At 42.9% G+C, this 17,274-nt stretch overlaps 1 protein-coding gene across 1 annotated transcript; it reads right to left on the reverse strand.

The window, feature by feature from the left end:
- Nucleotides 1-1,503: 1,503 nt before the first annotated feature.
- Nucleotides 1,504-15,616, reverse strand: KIF20A (kinesin family member 20A). The gene is made up of 19 exons (XM_087924142.1): nucleotides 15,514-15,616; nucleotides 14,711-14,875; nucleotides 12,801-12,887; nucleotides 11,786-11,905; nucleotides 11,425-11,563; nucleotides 11,144-11,331; nucleotides 10,924-11,059; nucleotides 10,102-10,302; nucleotides 9,773-9,884; nucleotides 9,525-9,596; nucleotides 8,989-9,129; nucleotides 8,638-8,806; nucleotides 7,215-7,376; nucleotides 6,852-6,991; nucleotides 6,632-6,734; nucleotides 5,534-5,729; nucleotides 3,808-3,899; nucleotides 3,093-3,230; nucleotides 1,504-2,257 (listed from the first exon to the last, which is right to left on the reverse strand). The coding sequence occupies exons 2-19, from the start codon at nucleotides 14,855-14,857 to the stop codon at nucleotides 1,910-1,912; spliced, it is 2,691 nt and encodes an 896-aa protein (XP_087780268.1). The 5' UTR covers nucleotides 14,858-14,875; nucleotides 15,514-15,616; the 3' UTR covers nucleotides 1,504-1,909.
- Nucleotides 15,617-17,274: the final 1,658 nt, after the last annotated feature.

Genomic DNA, 17,274 nt, shown 5'->3' on the forward strand with positions numbered 1-17,274 from the left:
GTCAAGCCCGGAATTCATCACTTGGAAACCTGACATTAGGACAGTCCCCGGAGAAACTTCCCAAGATCTGAATGGAATAACTTGCACTTCTGGTGGGCATAATTTGTGAGTTGTAATACATTGTCACGCTAGCTGTTAAGGCCTGAAACCTTTACCAAAACTGGATAAAAGCTGTCTGCTATAAACCTATAGAAGCATAAAATACTGCCTAATACTGACAATGTTGATGGAAGAGGTTTTACCTTTGACCGAAGATTAGTACACTATCTGGGATGGTTGTTCTCTTCCACCAAGCGCACAGCTTTGGGAGGGATGCACAGGGAGCGGTGAGGGAGGAAGGGGACACCCGCCTAGCCAGCCAGATCAGCCGAATCAACCCTGGCAATCAATGGGGGTGACATGTCACAGCCAGATTGTCCTCCCAGAAGAGGGTTTCCTAAAAATCCCCTCACTTTCCGAGGGCCTTTTGTCAAGTACATGGGAAAAGGGCTCTTGGGTTACTCCCAAGTTAAGGGAGACAAATCTTTGGGAGATAGGCTGAGGCTTGACTCACTCCAGTTTTTACAAAAGAAGCAAAAGTGTTTTCCTTTCAATAGTTGAAAGAAAAGTGGTTCCTCTGATCAGATCTGAATTGGGGGGTTTAGCTGGGGATGGCCTTGTTAACCACCTTGAATGTCTTAGATGAAGAGAAGGTATAAATTGTAAGTATATTTTGGATTTCCCCCCACCCACCCCCAGAAAATATTACTCTAGAACAGCGGTCGCCAACCAGTGGGCGACTGGTAGGCCTTGAGATGCAGAGGGATGCAGAGAAATGTCACCCCGGAGCACCCCCCCCCCAAAGCAATTAATCCAGGCTGCTCAGAAACACAAGGCTGCGCTGCCCACATGGCCTGCAGGAACCTTCCCCGCCCACTCCTTACCCGGCAAACTTGCCTGCTAAATTGCTATATTTTTTTTCTTTCCGACCATCAGCTGTTCTGCTGTGCCGGGAGATTTAGTTAGAAAGCAGGAAATGGTTGCATTTCTTGCTTTCTAGCTAGTCTTTAGATCTTCAGCTCTGCTTTTAAGCACAGCCGAACCTCCCTTAGGACTGAAGTTTATTATTCAGTGCAGACTCACGCCAAGCAAATTTTATGTGACAGACTGAGAGAGCTGATGGCAAAAGATAGAACTCTGAATGAATCTGTGATTCAGTGAGCAACTCAATCTGCCTGCCTGCTTTTGGGTAAAAGTTCTTTTTTTTATAAAAAATCCAGTATTTATATAAATATTTATAATATTTACATACAAGCCATGCCCAGCCAGTCACATGACCACCAAGTCACACCCACAAATTAGGCCATGCCCGCAGAACCGGTTAGTGGTCCCTGGGATTTAAAATTATGAGTTTGGTGGTCCCTGAGGTCCAAAAGGTTGGCGATCCCTGCTCTGGAAGGAACTCTTAGCTGGCCAATATTTTTAAATGCCATGATTGGATGGAATCCAGTCTACACAACTCTATAACATTTCAGAACTGAAAACAATGCATTTATTATCTGTTTAACATAAAATATATATGTGGTTCTGCATGCTGTGTAACAGTTTTTTTAATAAAAATAAAATAGATATAAATGTAGGTTACATAACCACTGGAATAGCAGCTGGCCTGAAAGAAAAGACATGCATAGTAATCAACTTTGGGAAGCCAAAGGTGTTCAAAAAAAGAAAAACCCTCAGGCCTAAATACAGAATAACTTATGTACATTAATTGGATCCAAAGGTAATTGTACTTGAGGCCGACCTGTTTAAGCCATTTAATCCCAATCCTTTTAAACTGTTCTAAAGCCTTCCTGTACCTGGAGCCAACTCACTGATGGTAAAGGCACTAATTGGCTGCCCTGCCTGACAAGGCCTGGGTTCAAAGCATTCAGTATTTTTTGCCAAAGGGCAACGGTTTAACGGTTCCTGGAGTTCCTCGGGCACGCAAGATGCGCGTATAAGGGTTCTCCGTCACTGCAGGCTGAGCCGTTGGGCGAGGGAAGAAGTTGTGTAAGAATGGCTTCTTGATGGGAGGTTGACTCTTGGGCTGCAAGTTCTCATTATTTGCACAGAAGCGCTTTTTCATGGAAGCTGATGCCGATGACACGGCCGCTGTGTTTGCTGCAGCCTGGAGCTTCTGTACAGTCTGATACTGCTCTGCAATACAGGCAGCTTTTTTCCGCATATCCAGCTTCACCAGTATCATGTTATTCTGAAGTTCAGCCAAGGTCTGGTCCTAGAAAGAACATCCAGGCAAAAGATGATGGTGGTGATTTATCCCGACCAGTGGTCCTGCCAATCTGAGAGCTGCCTCCTAGCTCTATGAACTGAAAGGACACGCTAATTTGTGCCTCTTCCAGGCTAACTAGCACCATTTTGATCAGCCAGAAACCTGCTCAAACTGCATGAACAACAGCCTCGTCTACATAAGATCTGTTGATTGGGTTTGGAATGCAAACTGTTACAATGATACCTTGGAACCCAGTGTTCATTTTTTCTGGCAGATGCAACAGGTACTAAAAAGGACCCAAACAAACCATATGACTTGCCACACAAGCCTTTGTTTTGGCCGGGAAGAATTTTCTGTCTGTCCCTTTTCCTTTGGCAGCAACCTTCCCAGCATGGCTGACTTCCTGTCTTCCCTCCCCCCTCCTTTTGCAGGAACCTTCCCAGCATGGCTGACTTCCTGTCCATTCCCCCTCTTCTTATAGCAGCATGTCAAGTACTAAACAAAGGTTGAGTACTAGGACAACATTTTCATGACAAAATGCACTGAGCACGAAATAAATAAGGGCTTGCGGCAGTCCGGTCTTCTCAAGCTTTTCTTTTTTTAGTACTGTAATTGGTACAGCCCCCCCGCCCCAAATTAAAAGAAAATATAATTTATTGGGCTACTGCCTCTGCTTCACTGTTTTACATTTTCTTTATGCTGAGGGATTAATTTTGCAATTTGTTTAGGATACAAGGTTTTCAGCAAAGGATAAAAGGAGCCTATAAAAACAGATATTCAAAGGGGTAATAGAAAAAAAAGAGCCTTACAAAGTAGCTACATTCAGCAGGCCTTTCCATACCTGTTTGATCAGGATACTGTCACACTTATTGAGGGCTTCGCGGAGTCTCCCAGCACTCGTGCTGTGACAACATGCTCTCTCGGCTGACTGGAACAACTCTCCAAGATTCAGCAGCTCTGAACGTAGCATCCTTATATTCTGAGAGAGCAAAGAGTCACATAATCAAGTAGAGAAAGAGAAGAAAGCTTTGATTATAAAAAGGCAAGCTGCTCACCAGTGGAAGAGAGGAGCTAGAAAGAATACAGGTAGTCCTTGAGCTAGGACCATTCATTCAGCGATCATTTAAAATTACAGTAGTGCTGAGCAATTGTCCACAAAATTATGGATGCCATCACAACCTCTCTACAGTCACTCAGGCATCCATTTTGCAATTTCAGTGTCACGGTGAGCTACAGTCATGTGATTGTCATTTGCAACCTTCCCAGAGAACACGATCCCAGAGAACCCATGCCTGCCTGCAGGTCCTGCCTTGACTGGCCTTCCCACAATGCCTTCCCAATCACATCCACACACTCCTTCCCATTCCTTGCCCAGGACTCCTGCCTCTACTCACTTAATATCACATGACATTTCATTCTATTACTGCATCACTTAATGACAGCAATCCCGCTCTCGTGTGCTGTTGTACCTCAAGGACTACCTTGATCAGCAACATCCAAAAGAAAAGAAAATCTAATTTTCTTTAGCAAGCTCTTGCTCCCTCTGTTAAAGTTACCTTTTGACCTTCTTCTAGTTTCCGGTCTAAATCAGCAGCAATGGGCCTTGCCGAAGGTGGAGGCTCCAGCATTTTTCGATACTTAAGCAGTTCTGTAGGAAAACAGGGCCAAGCGCAAGAAGACATTAAGCCTAGCAAATGAATTGCTAATGTACATGGTGGCTTCCAAATCAAGCCCAAGCCCTAAAAGATAGAGATGTTTCCTGAGAAATACCAAATCTCTCTTGCTTCTTTCCCACAAAATAGAGAAGACTCACTGAAATTAGATGTAAGGAGGAGATTAAAGTGATGATGAAAATCATTATTTCTGCTTTTAAAGCCATCGTATACCTATGCGGGGATCAGCTTGTTACTCAAAGGAAAGCCACCAGTGCCATAGAGCAGGGGTCCCCAACCGCCGGTCCCTGGACTGGTACCGGTTCATGGATCATTTTGGACCGGGCCGCCTACTTTGCTTGGGCGCCATCTTGTTTCGAAGTCTGCCCTCAGCAGTGCCAGTCGGCGGCCTGAGGGAGAAAGGAACGCAGGGTGGGGAGAAAGCTCGCCTCAACAGCTCCGCCACAAAGCGCCTCTTTCCCCCTGGGGAAAGGGAGCGAGAGAGAGGCGTGTGAGCTGAAAACTGGAGTGGGATGGAATGAAGGGGCTCAGATCCCAATCCAGACCCCTAGCGGGAGCCCCCAAAAGCAACCCTGCGCTTGTCCGGGGTGCCGGAGGGGCTCCGGGGCCATGGCTCGGCGGTGGCGGCGGAGCTGTCAGCCGGGGGAGGATGAGGGTGCGCAACAAAAGGCGCCGGGCAGAGGTGAAGGCAGTCGCCGCCCGAAACAACCAGGAGAGGAGAAGAGAGCGAAAGAGATGAGAATCCTAAAACACACAGGGCAGAATGTTGCTTTAGCCAAGCTACACAGTGAATATCTACTAAAAGTTTGACTGGTTTAATATGGATTTATTCCCAGGTAATTGAAAGTCTTATTTCAGCTGGAAGAATTCTAGACAATGCTCTGCTTGCCAAGGGGTTGCAGCGAAATGGGGCGAGAGAGATCTGGAAAGTGGGCTCTCCAGGTATTTGGAATGAATCCCCAGAATTCCTTATATGCCTGGATTTCTGCACCTCAACAACTTTAAAATGTGTGGACTTGGACTCTCTGAATTCCACACACACCTTACAATTGTTGAGATTGTGGAAAGCTGAAGACCATATGGGAGATCAAACCCATCCTAAATGTAAAATCTGAATTGCGGATTATTACCTCACAAAACGCTTTTGGAGAAAACATATATTTTTGTTTGATCATGATCAACTGAATCATGATGACTTTATTGGAGTCTAGTCTTGCATTTATACACATTTTTAGTAATCCTCCAACATTGGTTAATTTTGGTGAGTTGATAGTGTAATAGTAAATAAAATAAAATAATAAAATAAAATAAAATAATAATAAAATAAAATAAAATAAAATAAAATAAAATAAAATAAAATAAAATAAAAAAACCCTAACCGGTCCTTGAAAAAGTGTTCCTGCGTGAAACTGGTCCCTGGTACAAAAAAGGTTGGGGACCACTGCCATAGAGCACAATTAAGAGGACTAAGCAACACAGGACAGGGGATAAAGTTTAACATTGGGCAGATGTACATCAACTTTCACAACACTCCAATAAATAAGGCAGTCTACCTTTCTCCAGATATACGGTCTGATCTCCATGTGAGATTATAAGAAGAGGGCCTCACCTTTGGTAGATGCACTCAGCTCTGCCTGGCACTTCTCTAGTGTATCTTTCACCTCCTGCAATTCTTGCTGCTTAGATGTGATTCGTCTGGATCTACGAAAAGGTTCTTCCATATCTTGTCTCTTGTCTGCTTTGGAATTTTCTTGTTTCGCCTCCTGCAAGGCAACTTCCAGCTCTTTTATCTTGTCGTCCCGATCCTGAAGGGAAAAAAAAGATGCTTTAACTAGTAAATGGAGGGAAAGAAGCTGTGGAACTAAGGAGGTATCCCCCCCAAGGTTCCTATAAAAATGTGTCACTCTTAAGTATTAGGCACGAACAACCCACACTTGTAGACTTCAAAAAAGTTAGCTGTATCATGTGCATTCTGTGGGCATCTCCCTGTTCTGGTAGCTTTTGCTGGGATAGACTAGATAAAACTCAAAGGCATGGGGCGATTAGACCTTGCTCTCTTGTATTTAACTGAGACCGATTTCCCAGTTGACCCCTCCCAGATCCCAACTGATTGGTCTCCAAGTCTAAGGCAAATTATCACACATATAAAAACCTTCCACTAGCAAAGAATTTCCATTATAGAATCATGTATCTGCTTTCTTTGTTGTTAGCAATAGCCAGCATTTTATTTATTGAATGGGATTGTAAGACCGCCAAATTGTCCAGCAGCTCAAGGAAGCCTTACCAGCAGGTTCCTAACCTAACCCAGCAGGAAACAACCAAATAGCTGCCAATTCTTAAAAGAACATCAGTTTTGGAGAAGAGATTGGGCCAACCTTGACATCCAAGTTTCATCTGGAGTCAGCTAAGCAGTTAAGAATTGCAGCAGAGCCTTTTTCTAAGAAGCTTCCTTTGGCACAAACCCACCAAAATGTAGACAATTTTAATGCCTTACAACAAGCTTTGGAATCAGACTGGAATGGAGAGAGGCACCAATTACTAGAGGGCATCTAGAAGGCATCTTGGTAGGCCTCTCCACACCACATTACAAAAATGCTGAAGTTTAAAGGACATTGCTTCTCTAAACTGCCACCTCTTTGTTTGTGGCAGATGATATAGTCCCTGTCTCCAGAAAACCCCAGTACATCGTCTACCTTTTTTTCCCTACCTCAATTTCCTCCAGATAGTAGTCTGTCAGTGACACCTTCAGATTATTCAGTTTGTCTTCATAAAGCTCCTCTAACATATCCTTTTGAGAATCCATATGGTCACTACAGTAAACATGGAAGGAAAAAGGAAGATGACACTGAAAAATGGGTGGAGAGAGAGCTAAAGATCAACCCCAGGGGTTTCCTAGAAAGTACAGGTGGCTCCAACAGCAACAGTACCTGCTCCATTGCTCCCTCTGTTGTAAGTGTGCCATCATCTCATTGCATATTTCATCACGGAGACGCACTTCCAGCTGAAGCTTCTCCTGACGTTCCTTCAGCAGAAGCTCTTGCACAGCTTCAACTATATGCACAAGATCCTGGATTTGGGGATGGGGAAAATACAAAGAACATGCTGATTTAGGTTCAGTGGGGCAGTCAACATCAGAATGCATCACACACCCAACCACCCGATCTAAAAGTAGTGATCAATGATTAAATCAGATGCTCAAAAGTTGAACGATCTTAAAGCCCCCGAGATATCCAGTTGAGTAGCTCTGAAAACTTCTCCATTCAGCAAGTAAGGAAGGACCAACCTCTTACCTCCTTATCGTATGCAGTCACATCCGTTTCATCTTCGTTGTCTTCATCAGATTCTGTTTCTTCATCCAAAACAGACAAAGAGGCCTTACTAGTTTGAAAGCTGTGTTCCTTGATGAGTGAATGGATAGACAAAAGCCCCACTTTTGTAGGAACCTGGATAAGCTGTAAGAGACCAAATTACCCTATTAACACAGTTTAAAAAAACAAACAATGGCACTCATTTCCTTCCATCTTATGCCAGGGCTACTCTGAGAAGAAGGTATTATGTTTTTGAAAAAGATTTCCAGGACAAAGTGGCCCTGATGTTTACCCTCAGGAGGAAGCAACTTATGGGGGAAAAAACACACCATATGGAATACTGCCTTAAAGCGTCTGCATAAAGAATAGGTTACTTGAAACTGTGGCTCTTTGGGTGATCATCTTCTATATGCACATAGATTGTGAGCCCGCCCCCACTGAAAATCTTCTAAAGCAGATATTTGTTGGGAGCTGCCACCATAATATGCATGTGAAAGACAGCTCCTTCCTGTTCCCTCAGTCTTTTGAGAGCACTGAAGCAGCCTAGATCTCCAATCTTACATGCAACAATAATAAAAGAGAAGCTTGACAGTAGGAATGCCCAGAGAACCACTGGAAAAACCAATTATAAATAAGTAACTGTTTGCTCTTTTATATAGTCTCTCACAGTAAAAAAAAATAAAGAGGAAAATCGTACATTCAGAGGAAGCACCAGATCACAAGCTACCCAAAACCACAGGAAATGGACTAGAACCAAGTAGCAACCTTACAAAAGTCCAGCAATTACAGGTCTCAGAACTGAGTTATAGAAGTTGTAGTATAGGTAGTAGAATGTCTTTTGGTGCTCCCTGGAGCGGCCAATTTAGGCCTGTCACTATCACGTCCCCAGTTTAATAGAACACTAGGGGGTTAATGGCATGAGGGAAAGCATACAGGTAGGACTTTCAGCCAGTCAACATTGAAGACTTTTGTTGCCACTGTTCCCTGATTGGAAAGCAAAGAATGAAGGTACCTTTGCAACTGATAAGGGTTGTAGTTAAGAATTTATTACTGGCCTCCCAAAATTCAGCATAAATTGCTCAAACATAATTTGTTTGCTTGACAAAGTTCTTGTCGTGAGTGATGGGTGAAACCAGTGGGACTCAGAGCAAGCAGAGTCCACAGCAAGCAACATCTAAATTTGTCCTAGTCCAGGGAGATAACTGCAGGGGAAAAAAAAATCTTGCTCCGTAACTTTTGTGTTGACAGCATAGGAGGAAGGGCATCCTAGTTATTGGCTAGGTAGCCACAGTCAACCTTAATACCAATAATACTGCGGTGAACTATCCTATTCTAACCTATCTGTTTTCTATCCAGTAAAGAACTCAATAACTACCAAAATTAACTCCAATATTTCTTTTCTTACCTGGCTGGCAATGGCAGAGAACTTAGCCACATGGAGGGTCTCATCATATGATGAAGCACATGGGTTGATATTGACAATCATACAGGATTGCCCACGTCCCGTGAAAAAGCCTTGGAATACACGGGTTAGTTTGCTATCCCGGAAGGGCACCACATTCTGCTTTGACCTACTTCAAGAAATGAGAGAAGAGGATTTGTGCTCTGGAAATGCTAATACAAAATGTGAAGCCTACCCCCCCACACAGATCATTGTCCTCATCTTAACCTATTTCATCAGTATCTTCAGCCACAAGGGCCAGACAAAGCTACAGACAGACAGAGAACACTAGAAGTAGAAATTCTTTTAACTTACTTGGTCTGATTGTGGCGCAAGATTGTGAGACATCGCCCGAGGGTGTGCAAGGAGGTATTGATGTTACTGGCTTCTTTCATACGGTCCCCGGTTCTCTGTTCTTTGCAGCGTTCTGAGCCAGCGAGGTCACACAGTGACAGCCTGGTGAAGAGAAAGAAGAGTGTTTGATGCAAGGCCTGGTCCCCTCCCCATCTCCACCACTCCCCTCTTTCAGTGGAATTTCGTGTCCCCCCCCCCCCCGTTCTAACTTGAGGTGAGAAATTCTGACAATCCGTATGAGAATCCATGACAAGGTCCAGTCATAGTTTTGCTCTTTAATTCTGCTACTTTAAGATTTAGGTTGCCTTGTTCCGTACAGGCACAGGGGGGAAAAGTCTTTTCCATGTCAGGTTAGACGTAAGAGCGAATATTTTACACCAACCCAAAGTTGTCATTCTGACAAACCCATGTCAAACTACTCGAGGCGGCTTCCCTGTGCATATGGCCAAAACAAAGCTGTCTTTCGCATTCCCTTCAGGCCTTCCGTTTCCCCTTACTCGCTGATCTTTGGGACCATTTTACTGCTGCTTCCCTGAAGGTGTAGAATTCGGATGGAGAAGATGCTGTGACTACAGAGAGCAAGAGAAAAGCTGCTTTTAGAAAATAAACCGGTTCAATTTATTAAGCTTATTTATTCTCATATTTCCCAATCCTGGGCAAATTAATTTTTTTGTACAGAGACATACTTTACTAATCATTCAGAATCCCAACACTCCCTGTCATCAACATGAGGAATATGACAGACCTGCGGCTAGAATTCTCATTCATGTGTGTGCTGGCAAAACTTTGATTTCTCCGGCCTACTTTCAGAAGTTTCCAGGCCTCTTCAGCATTTTGCACATTGACCCAGTTCAGATCTACAAAAACAAAGATGAGTCAGGGAACCGAAATAGCAGGAACTGGACTCAGCATTTATCTAGGAATCACCAGGGAAAACATCACACCTCAGTAAAGGGGACTGTGTCTGCTATCACTGCTTCAAGCCACTCAAAGTATTAGATGACCGATCAGCTGGATTAATTATTCTACAGGTTTAGGCCAATTTATATTGCGGGTGAGAAGGCTGGGCTATACCTTTAACATATGTATTTCCAGTATGATCCTCACAGAGCCGCAGTGTGGGCCTCTTGTGGTTTGGGGCAGATACAGGGGTCTCCAGCAAATCATAAATCAGCTCATTGTAAATCTCAAAGAAGGAGACCCAGATAGAAAATTGCATGTCCTCTTGAGTCACAAATGAAACAGAATCTTGGTCTGTCTTGTGAGGTTCTGTCTCTATCAATGAAAGCGAAAACAAAACAAAAAGGTTATCAGTGATTGTTAACAATTCATAGTTGACCCAATTAACAGACTTTCTGAAAATAAAAACCAAGCACATAGTTATTGTTCCTAATAACCCCAGCTTCCATACATTGTTTCCTTAGTGTTAAAGCAGAAGCAATATTTTCTTTTCAGACTAAATTTCTCATATATTTCTGAGTGCCACGTGCAAGTTTTAGCTTCAATATATATTATACCCTTCTACTTTATAAAGCCTACACAGCAACAATTTTAGCAATTCCTTGTCCAGTCATTGCTAAACCAGAAGATATTTGAAGGGGCAGTTTATAAGTTGCACTACAGAAAAACCATACACCCAGTCCTTTTCTGTGAAACGTAATTGAAACATATTCTGACCTCCCCCACCTTTGGTTATGGCTGTTTGACAATAGGATTATGGATATTCTTATGAGTCATATGCTTCTCTTGTATTCCATTGTTTCTGAATGGCTTTTTACGACATTTCTTACAGCTGAAGGCTTTATAATTCATAGTTTTGAGGTGCTATGGTGCTTAGCTTTTCAATTCTACGGAAAATAAAACTGCCCCAGAACCAAGGTTCAGGACAATGCATACCTTCGAGCTGGCTCCAGTTTGTTGACTGGCAAACAGAGGAGAGTCCACCAATGCCACTGTCAATACTGCCACTTGTGGGTGCTTGTGATTGAGATGCTGTTCTCTGGCTTTTGTGCAAAGAAGTAAAGAGTTGCTCCTGCCAATCCAAAAGGAAGAATTACAGCAGGGATTTTGAACAGCTCATCCTCTTCCTCGCCCTTAAGCGTTTTGAGGCACTTACCTCCTTTACTCCACCGGAGATCAGAGTCTGCTTCTTGGTTTCCTCTTGATGACTCTGTTTGCTGTCCAGCCAATTTACTATGTTAGATAGGAAAGGTTTCAGGTCTGTGGCTCGGTACAACTGTGTCCCAATACTGTTGAATATGATGGCTAGGGAACGGGGCAGGATCCCTCTGTCAGTACCATCTCCTGCAAGCCGAGGACAAAGAAGCAAACAGTCAAGACAAGGGACCCCTATTAAGCAGAGGTGATTTGGAACATTATACCCCAAGCGCTGCTCACCTTGGATTGTATAAGTCTTCCCTGAATTAGTGACTCCATAGGTATAAACAAGCCAGTTCTTCCCATTGAGGACATCCTTTACCACTTCCTTCATTGTTGCATCAAAGAATGCTTTCTGGCCTACCTCTGGTCCAAAGATCTGAACATCAAATACTAAGGGTTAATGTCATCATACAGAGTATGGTTACTCTAAGATGTATGCTTAACTAGATCAAATTATCAGGGATTAGTCCCTGCTTCTCCACAAGTTCTCTAATCTCCTTGCAGGAGTCCTGCCAAAAGTGTTTGAAACACCACAATCTCTACTGGTTTCAGTAGAGATCAGAGGAGGAGCACCACCACATTAAATGCAAAAACATACCTGGGTGAAGGTGAATTTGTGCACTGCCTGGCCAATTCCTCGCTCAGTGCTTCTCATTGTAAAGGAATCTTTGGGTGCTTTGAGAAGAAGTGCATCAGCATTTTCTATGCAGACACAGCCCTAAGAAGTATAGTTAGCATTCAGTATCTAAAATCAACTGCCACAGCAGCAAACCACTTTTCAACAGGCATTCTTAATTTTAAATATTTATATCCACCCAATCTACCAAAGTATCTTGAGTATCTAATAGCACAATAATAATAGACTAAAATCTATCTATCCAGCCTTTGAGACTTCATTATAGCAGTGGCCAAATTGAGTCGATACCAAAAGATTGTGTATTGCTTTTCCATTTTTTGAAATATGCCTCTCTCCTTTATCTGAGAATTTCCATCTCATCTCCACCAATGACTAAGCAAGCATTCAGGAGCAGAAGGTCAAAGGTATTGTCGTTTGGTAAAATGAAAATATTAACAACTACCCCTGGTATGTAAAGAATGTAGACTTTACCAAAGCTTACAAATTTCTCTCTTTTGAATCACTGATTATATACAATACAGGTAGTCTTCGACTTATGACCACAATTAAGCCCAAACTTTGTTGCTACCAGTGAGATACTTGTTAAATGAATTTTGCCCCATTTTGCTGCCTTTCTTGCCAATTGTTAAATGAATCACTGCAGTTGTTAGGTTAATAATATGGTTACATGAATCTGGTTTCCCCATTGACTTCTTGTGAGAAGGTTGCAGAAAATGATCACATGACTCCAGGACACTGCAACCATCATAAATATGCCCAGTATCTGAGTTTTTATCACGTGACCATAGAAAAACTGTTATTAGTCACTTTTTGAGTGCTGTTGTTTGAACTAAGTTGTAAGTTGAGGACTACCTGCATTCGGCCGCCCCCATGGCTCTTTTGCCTATAAAACTCTGCGAACCAACTTCAAGTGACCCCCAACACCCAAGCAAAGTAACTGGCCTATCAAAGTTCTCCTACTGTTTCAGGTGCTCACCTGATCCTCCTGCTTCTCGATTTCTGTGGGCTTCAGTGGGCGCACTCTTGCATACACTTTCACCTTTCCATTGCCACTGGAAACAGTCTATAGAATATACATGTTGTTATTCCCTTACCAGTCTGGCAAAACAGAACTAGTATCAATCTGACTCACATACTAACATTCTGCCATATTAAAAATAGAAGCCAACAACTCTAGCCCTTCCTCCCCTCCCTAGTAACCCAAGGACACTATAGTCCTGTATTGTAAACTGTTAACATGATAAACATGGAGAGGCTGCACAGCACTAACAGGAAATAATTCAGAAGCAAGAAGTAGTTAGGGAGCATTAAGTTTGTTAGATTTAAAATAGGGATGCATTGCAAAAGAAATTTAGCTGCTCAGGGTTTGAAAAGGCCTTGGGCATAGCCACAAATTTACTGCAAGACTTGCTCCCAAACTGATGCTTAACATAACTGAAGACACAAGTTGTTACAAAAATTACATGAGGATGTAACCATATTTACCATGTTTCATTTTAAATACATGTAAATCAAATGCAATATAATGCTCATCATTGCCCTGGTTACTTTATAGAGTATGGTTTTAAAACAGGGGTGTCAAACTCAAGGCCCGCAAGCTAAATCTGGCCTGCGGGGTGCTTAGATCTGGTCCCACCCTGAAAACAGCAAAGGACTGCTCCATGATGCCTCTGCTAGCGAGAATGGGGCACAGGCAGCCCCCCCCCCCCATTTTTGGTCTCCATAGTCCTCCAAGAGGCCTTCCAGGCCCAAAACGGGGCCTCCAGAGTGCTCCAGAAGTCCGTCCTTGACTCAGGAGGTTATAGAAGGGAGGATAAATAAAATATTTTTTTCCTATCAGGCTTGCCGGATTCTGCTACTATAGCCTAGGTCAACAATTTATAGCTCTAGTCTTCCTATGGAGACAGTTTCTTGATCTGGTCTCTCTCTCATAAGGTGATCAAGTAGATCAAATAATTATTGAAAAAATAAAATCAGAGATATATACACCTCTCTATTTTTATAAGTTTATAAAACCATGTCTGTGGAGGTGCGGTCCTGTGTCAAGCCCACCATGGCCACACCCTGCCCACCCCGCCCTCCAAAGTCAAACCCAATCCTGATGTGGCCCTCAATGAAATTGAGTTTGACACCCCTGCTCTAGAACAAGAAACATCCCAGCCAGCCCCATTGCCTTCTCTTCCACTTTGAATTTAAGCTGAAGGAAAAACCCCTCAGTTTGTATAAAGTGTGGAACATGTTACATCATCAGTTCTATTTAGATCACGTGTTTGGTGAGAAGACAAATGAAAGGGGAGCATGTACTTCCTTATTTCTTCTTCCCATGTTAAATGTATGAGCTGACTCTCTGAAGAAAGCTACAGTAAGTTGCTAGTTCAAAAAAATAACGAGCATTGGGTGTTAAATGGGCAAAACCAAATATCACATATTGATCCAGTACTAATTCTTTAAACCATGTCTAATAGGAACATTAGAGACTATCAAAAAAGTGAACTGAAAATCATATTGCACAAAAGATACTAGGCTCTTAGGCAAGAGAGAAATTTGTGCCCCTCTATTTTCACATTATCAGAAATTCTAGAAACAAAAGGTCTTCCCACATGGGAAAGCTTGGGCTGATTTACTAATGGCTCAGTGCCATTCAAGTCCACCACCTGAAGCTTTGTGAAAGCACACAGATAGCATTGGAAGTCTATGAATCTATTATAGCAATATTAAATCCCTGATAATCTTACAGAAGTCCAGCAGAGCTGAATTTGGAATTCTTGCCCTGATATCCCAGGGGACTAACAATAAAAATTAAGCTGTTCCAGCTTTTGGTAGAGATGAGACCCTCAGCCCAGCCCCTAACCCCCTCTTCATATCTCCTGTCCTCCTTAATGTTACCTGCTCTTGATATGCAGAGATGGCAGAGAAATCTGGCAAAAGAGCTCGCCGCAGTCCACATTCTGCCACGGTAGATTCCAGGACAGGAGAGACAGTAGCTTCTTCATCAGAAAACAGTCCAACCGGGGAGGCAAATCCCTGGGCCATGACAGCCAAGTGCTTTTCCTGCAAGAGCAGTAAAAGGAAGCATAGCCACTCCTGCAGGCTTCCCCATTTATCTTCAGGCTCTTGACTATTTCTAAATACAGCTTGGAGAGAACTACTGGGAGAAAATGGCTGCACTGCACACCAACCAGCAGCAGGTCCAGGCAGGCCTCACAAGAGAGCTTCACCACGGGGGTGGTGTTGACCTCTATTAGCAGCTGCCCCTTTCCCTCACTGCAGCATATAAGATGATTTAGAGCACACAGGCACATCCCAAACAAATGCACACACAATTATTTTCCTAGACCAACAGATTTTCATCCAGGACTAGGCCTCTCTAGTGTCAGAGGTAGCCTCAAACCTATGGATTTTACTACCTAGCCTGCAATATGTGAAAGAGAAACCTTTTATTATCATCATCATCATCATCATCATCATCATCATCATCATCATTATTAAGGCGTCTATATCGGTGTAGGAATATTTAGCCAGCCGTGCTCACTCCTTTAATTCCGAAGGCGCTTAATAAAATCTGCGGAGGCCGTTACTGAAATCAAGAGGCCGCGTGGTCCCTCGTAAGTCGGGCGCTCGGAACACCCAACCCTGGGACTCAACCTCCAGTATAAAGCGAGGAGAGGTAGTTCAAATGAGAGTCTCACCTACTACTTCCACCTTCCTGTCGTGTCCTACTCGGCGGCCGCCCGCTCGATAAGCCACTTAGATTTTCTTTTCCGACCTGTTTCAAACCTGGCGGCCAAATCCGCTCAGCCAATCAAAGAACGGGATACGCCAGAACCAATCGCTGCCCGGGGCGCATCTACCGAGGAACCAATCGAGTCAGAGGTTGCTTTCCCGGTTGACGTGAAGCTCTTTTTGTACTGCGGGTGGGGGTGGAGATTGCTTTGTTTCCTCAGATAGGTACCGCGACCGGGGAAAAATCATGGGTTAAACTTAAGGGAGTCCCGTTTTCGCAATCAAAACAGATGCGATTGTCGCACGCCCACACAGTAGTGTTCTACAGTCCACTATCTACCCCGGTGGTTTTGCAAAGCTTGGCAACTGCAAGACCTGTGACTTTTTAATTTGCAAATGCTGGCTGGGGAATTCTAGGAATTGAAGTCCACGAATCTTAAAGTTGCCACGTTTGCACACCACGGCTTTAACTCTTCACGCTCCCGAAATTGCATTCTGGAAGCCTTGTTGCTTCTGGACCTATCAGATTTGGAAGCACGGTGCTGGTCTTGCTCTGAGCAAAGAAATATTTGCGTCAGGTTTATATTTTAATACAGAAGGTTCTTAAAATGAACATAAAACCAGAGGTTTTCCTTTTAGACTACTGGAGAAGGGAAGGGGGAAATGGAATTTTGTTCCTATGTTGCCTGCAGTGAGAATTCTTTGTGCACAAAATGGAAAGGCATAACCCAGAGATTAGATGGCCCCCACTCTGATTCTCTTCTGGAAAGCATTGAAGACCTGGTCCTGCCAGTGGGCTGGGGAACCCAGAGCGGGACGGAGCTCATGAAGATCATGTGCTTCACAACTGACATGACATACAGTCTCTCATAAGCCTACTGGGTGTTCTTTGCCACCTTAATAGCTTAGAAAGTGCAGTGAAAATAAGCAGAAAGCTTGGAAATGGAAGGCAACATTCTTTGGAGCTTTCATCATATTCAATGTAAAGCAAACAATTACATTAAACATCTTATCTGGAAAGACCACTCCTGAGCGATGTCATGGCAGGAGAAAAAAAATGGAAACTTGAATAATCCACCTTTCCCCATTTTTTTGAAAAGCTTTCTTTACTTTTTTCTGAGAAAGGTTTGCAGAAACATGGGTTCTTAATTCATATAAACCATGGATGTCACAGAGAAGAAGAATCCAACTGTTCACGAAACCCTTGTATGATAGGGATGGTTTCACACTTTTCAAATCTTCCTAACTCATTCCTAAATCACTCACACTGCAGATTTTCATTAAATTGAAAGAGTTTCAATTCAATAAAAATATCCATTTTGAAAATATGCTTTTAAAATATGTTTTGGAAAAATGTAACATAATTGTCATAAGGTGCAGAGTCACTTTGCAGAGTCACTTTGCAGAGTGAATAGCTGACAGATAAATTTAATAAATGAATAGGAATATGTTTTCGTAGCTCCTTCTGAGTACAGACTCTCAAAAAGTTTGATATGTTCCAACAGCAAAGTTTCATTTAGGCTATGGCCTACTGCTTGTCTTCATTTTTTTATTTCCCAAATTTTACTTAAGAATTCTGAGCCAAGAGATAATAATGATTTAAAAGCGAACAGTAAAAGAAACACAATATAGTATTTTTATTATTGTCTAAGAAACCAATGAATTTCCAGATATTAAACAAGTCTTCCAATGAACAGAATATGACACACATTCTATCATGAAGAATC

The sequence above is a fragment of the Pseudonaja textilis genome, chromosome 2, assembly GCF_049901715.1.
Source record: "Pseudonaja textilis isolate UNSWEBS1 chromosome 2, rPseTex1.2, whole genome shotgun sequence".
NCBI lineage: Eukaryota > Metazoa > Chordata > Lepidosauria > Squamata > Elapidae > Pseudonaja > Pseudonaja textilis.

Excerpts from the sequence above, each read along its gene's own strand:
- KIF20A (XM_087924142.1), bottom strand. The coding sequence starts at position 14,857 with ATGGCCCAGGGATTTGCCTCCCCGGTTGGACTGTTTTCTGATGAAGAA. Across the intron at positions 6,735-6,851 it reads CAGAGGGAGCAATGGAGCAG|TGACCATATGGATTCTCAAA; the intron begins GTACTGTTGCTG and ends TGTTTACTGTAG. Across the intron at positions 5,730-6,631 it reads ACTATCTGGAGGAAATTGAG|GATCGGGACGACAAGATAAA; the intron begins GTAGGGAAAAAA and ends TTTTCCCTTCAG.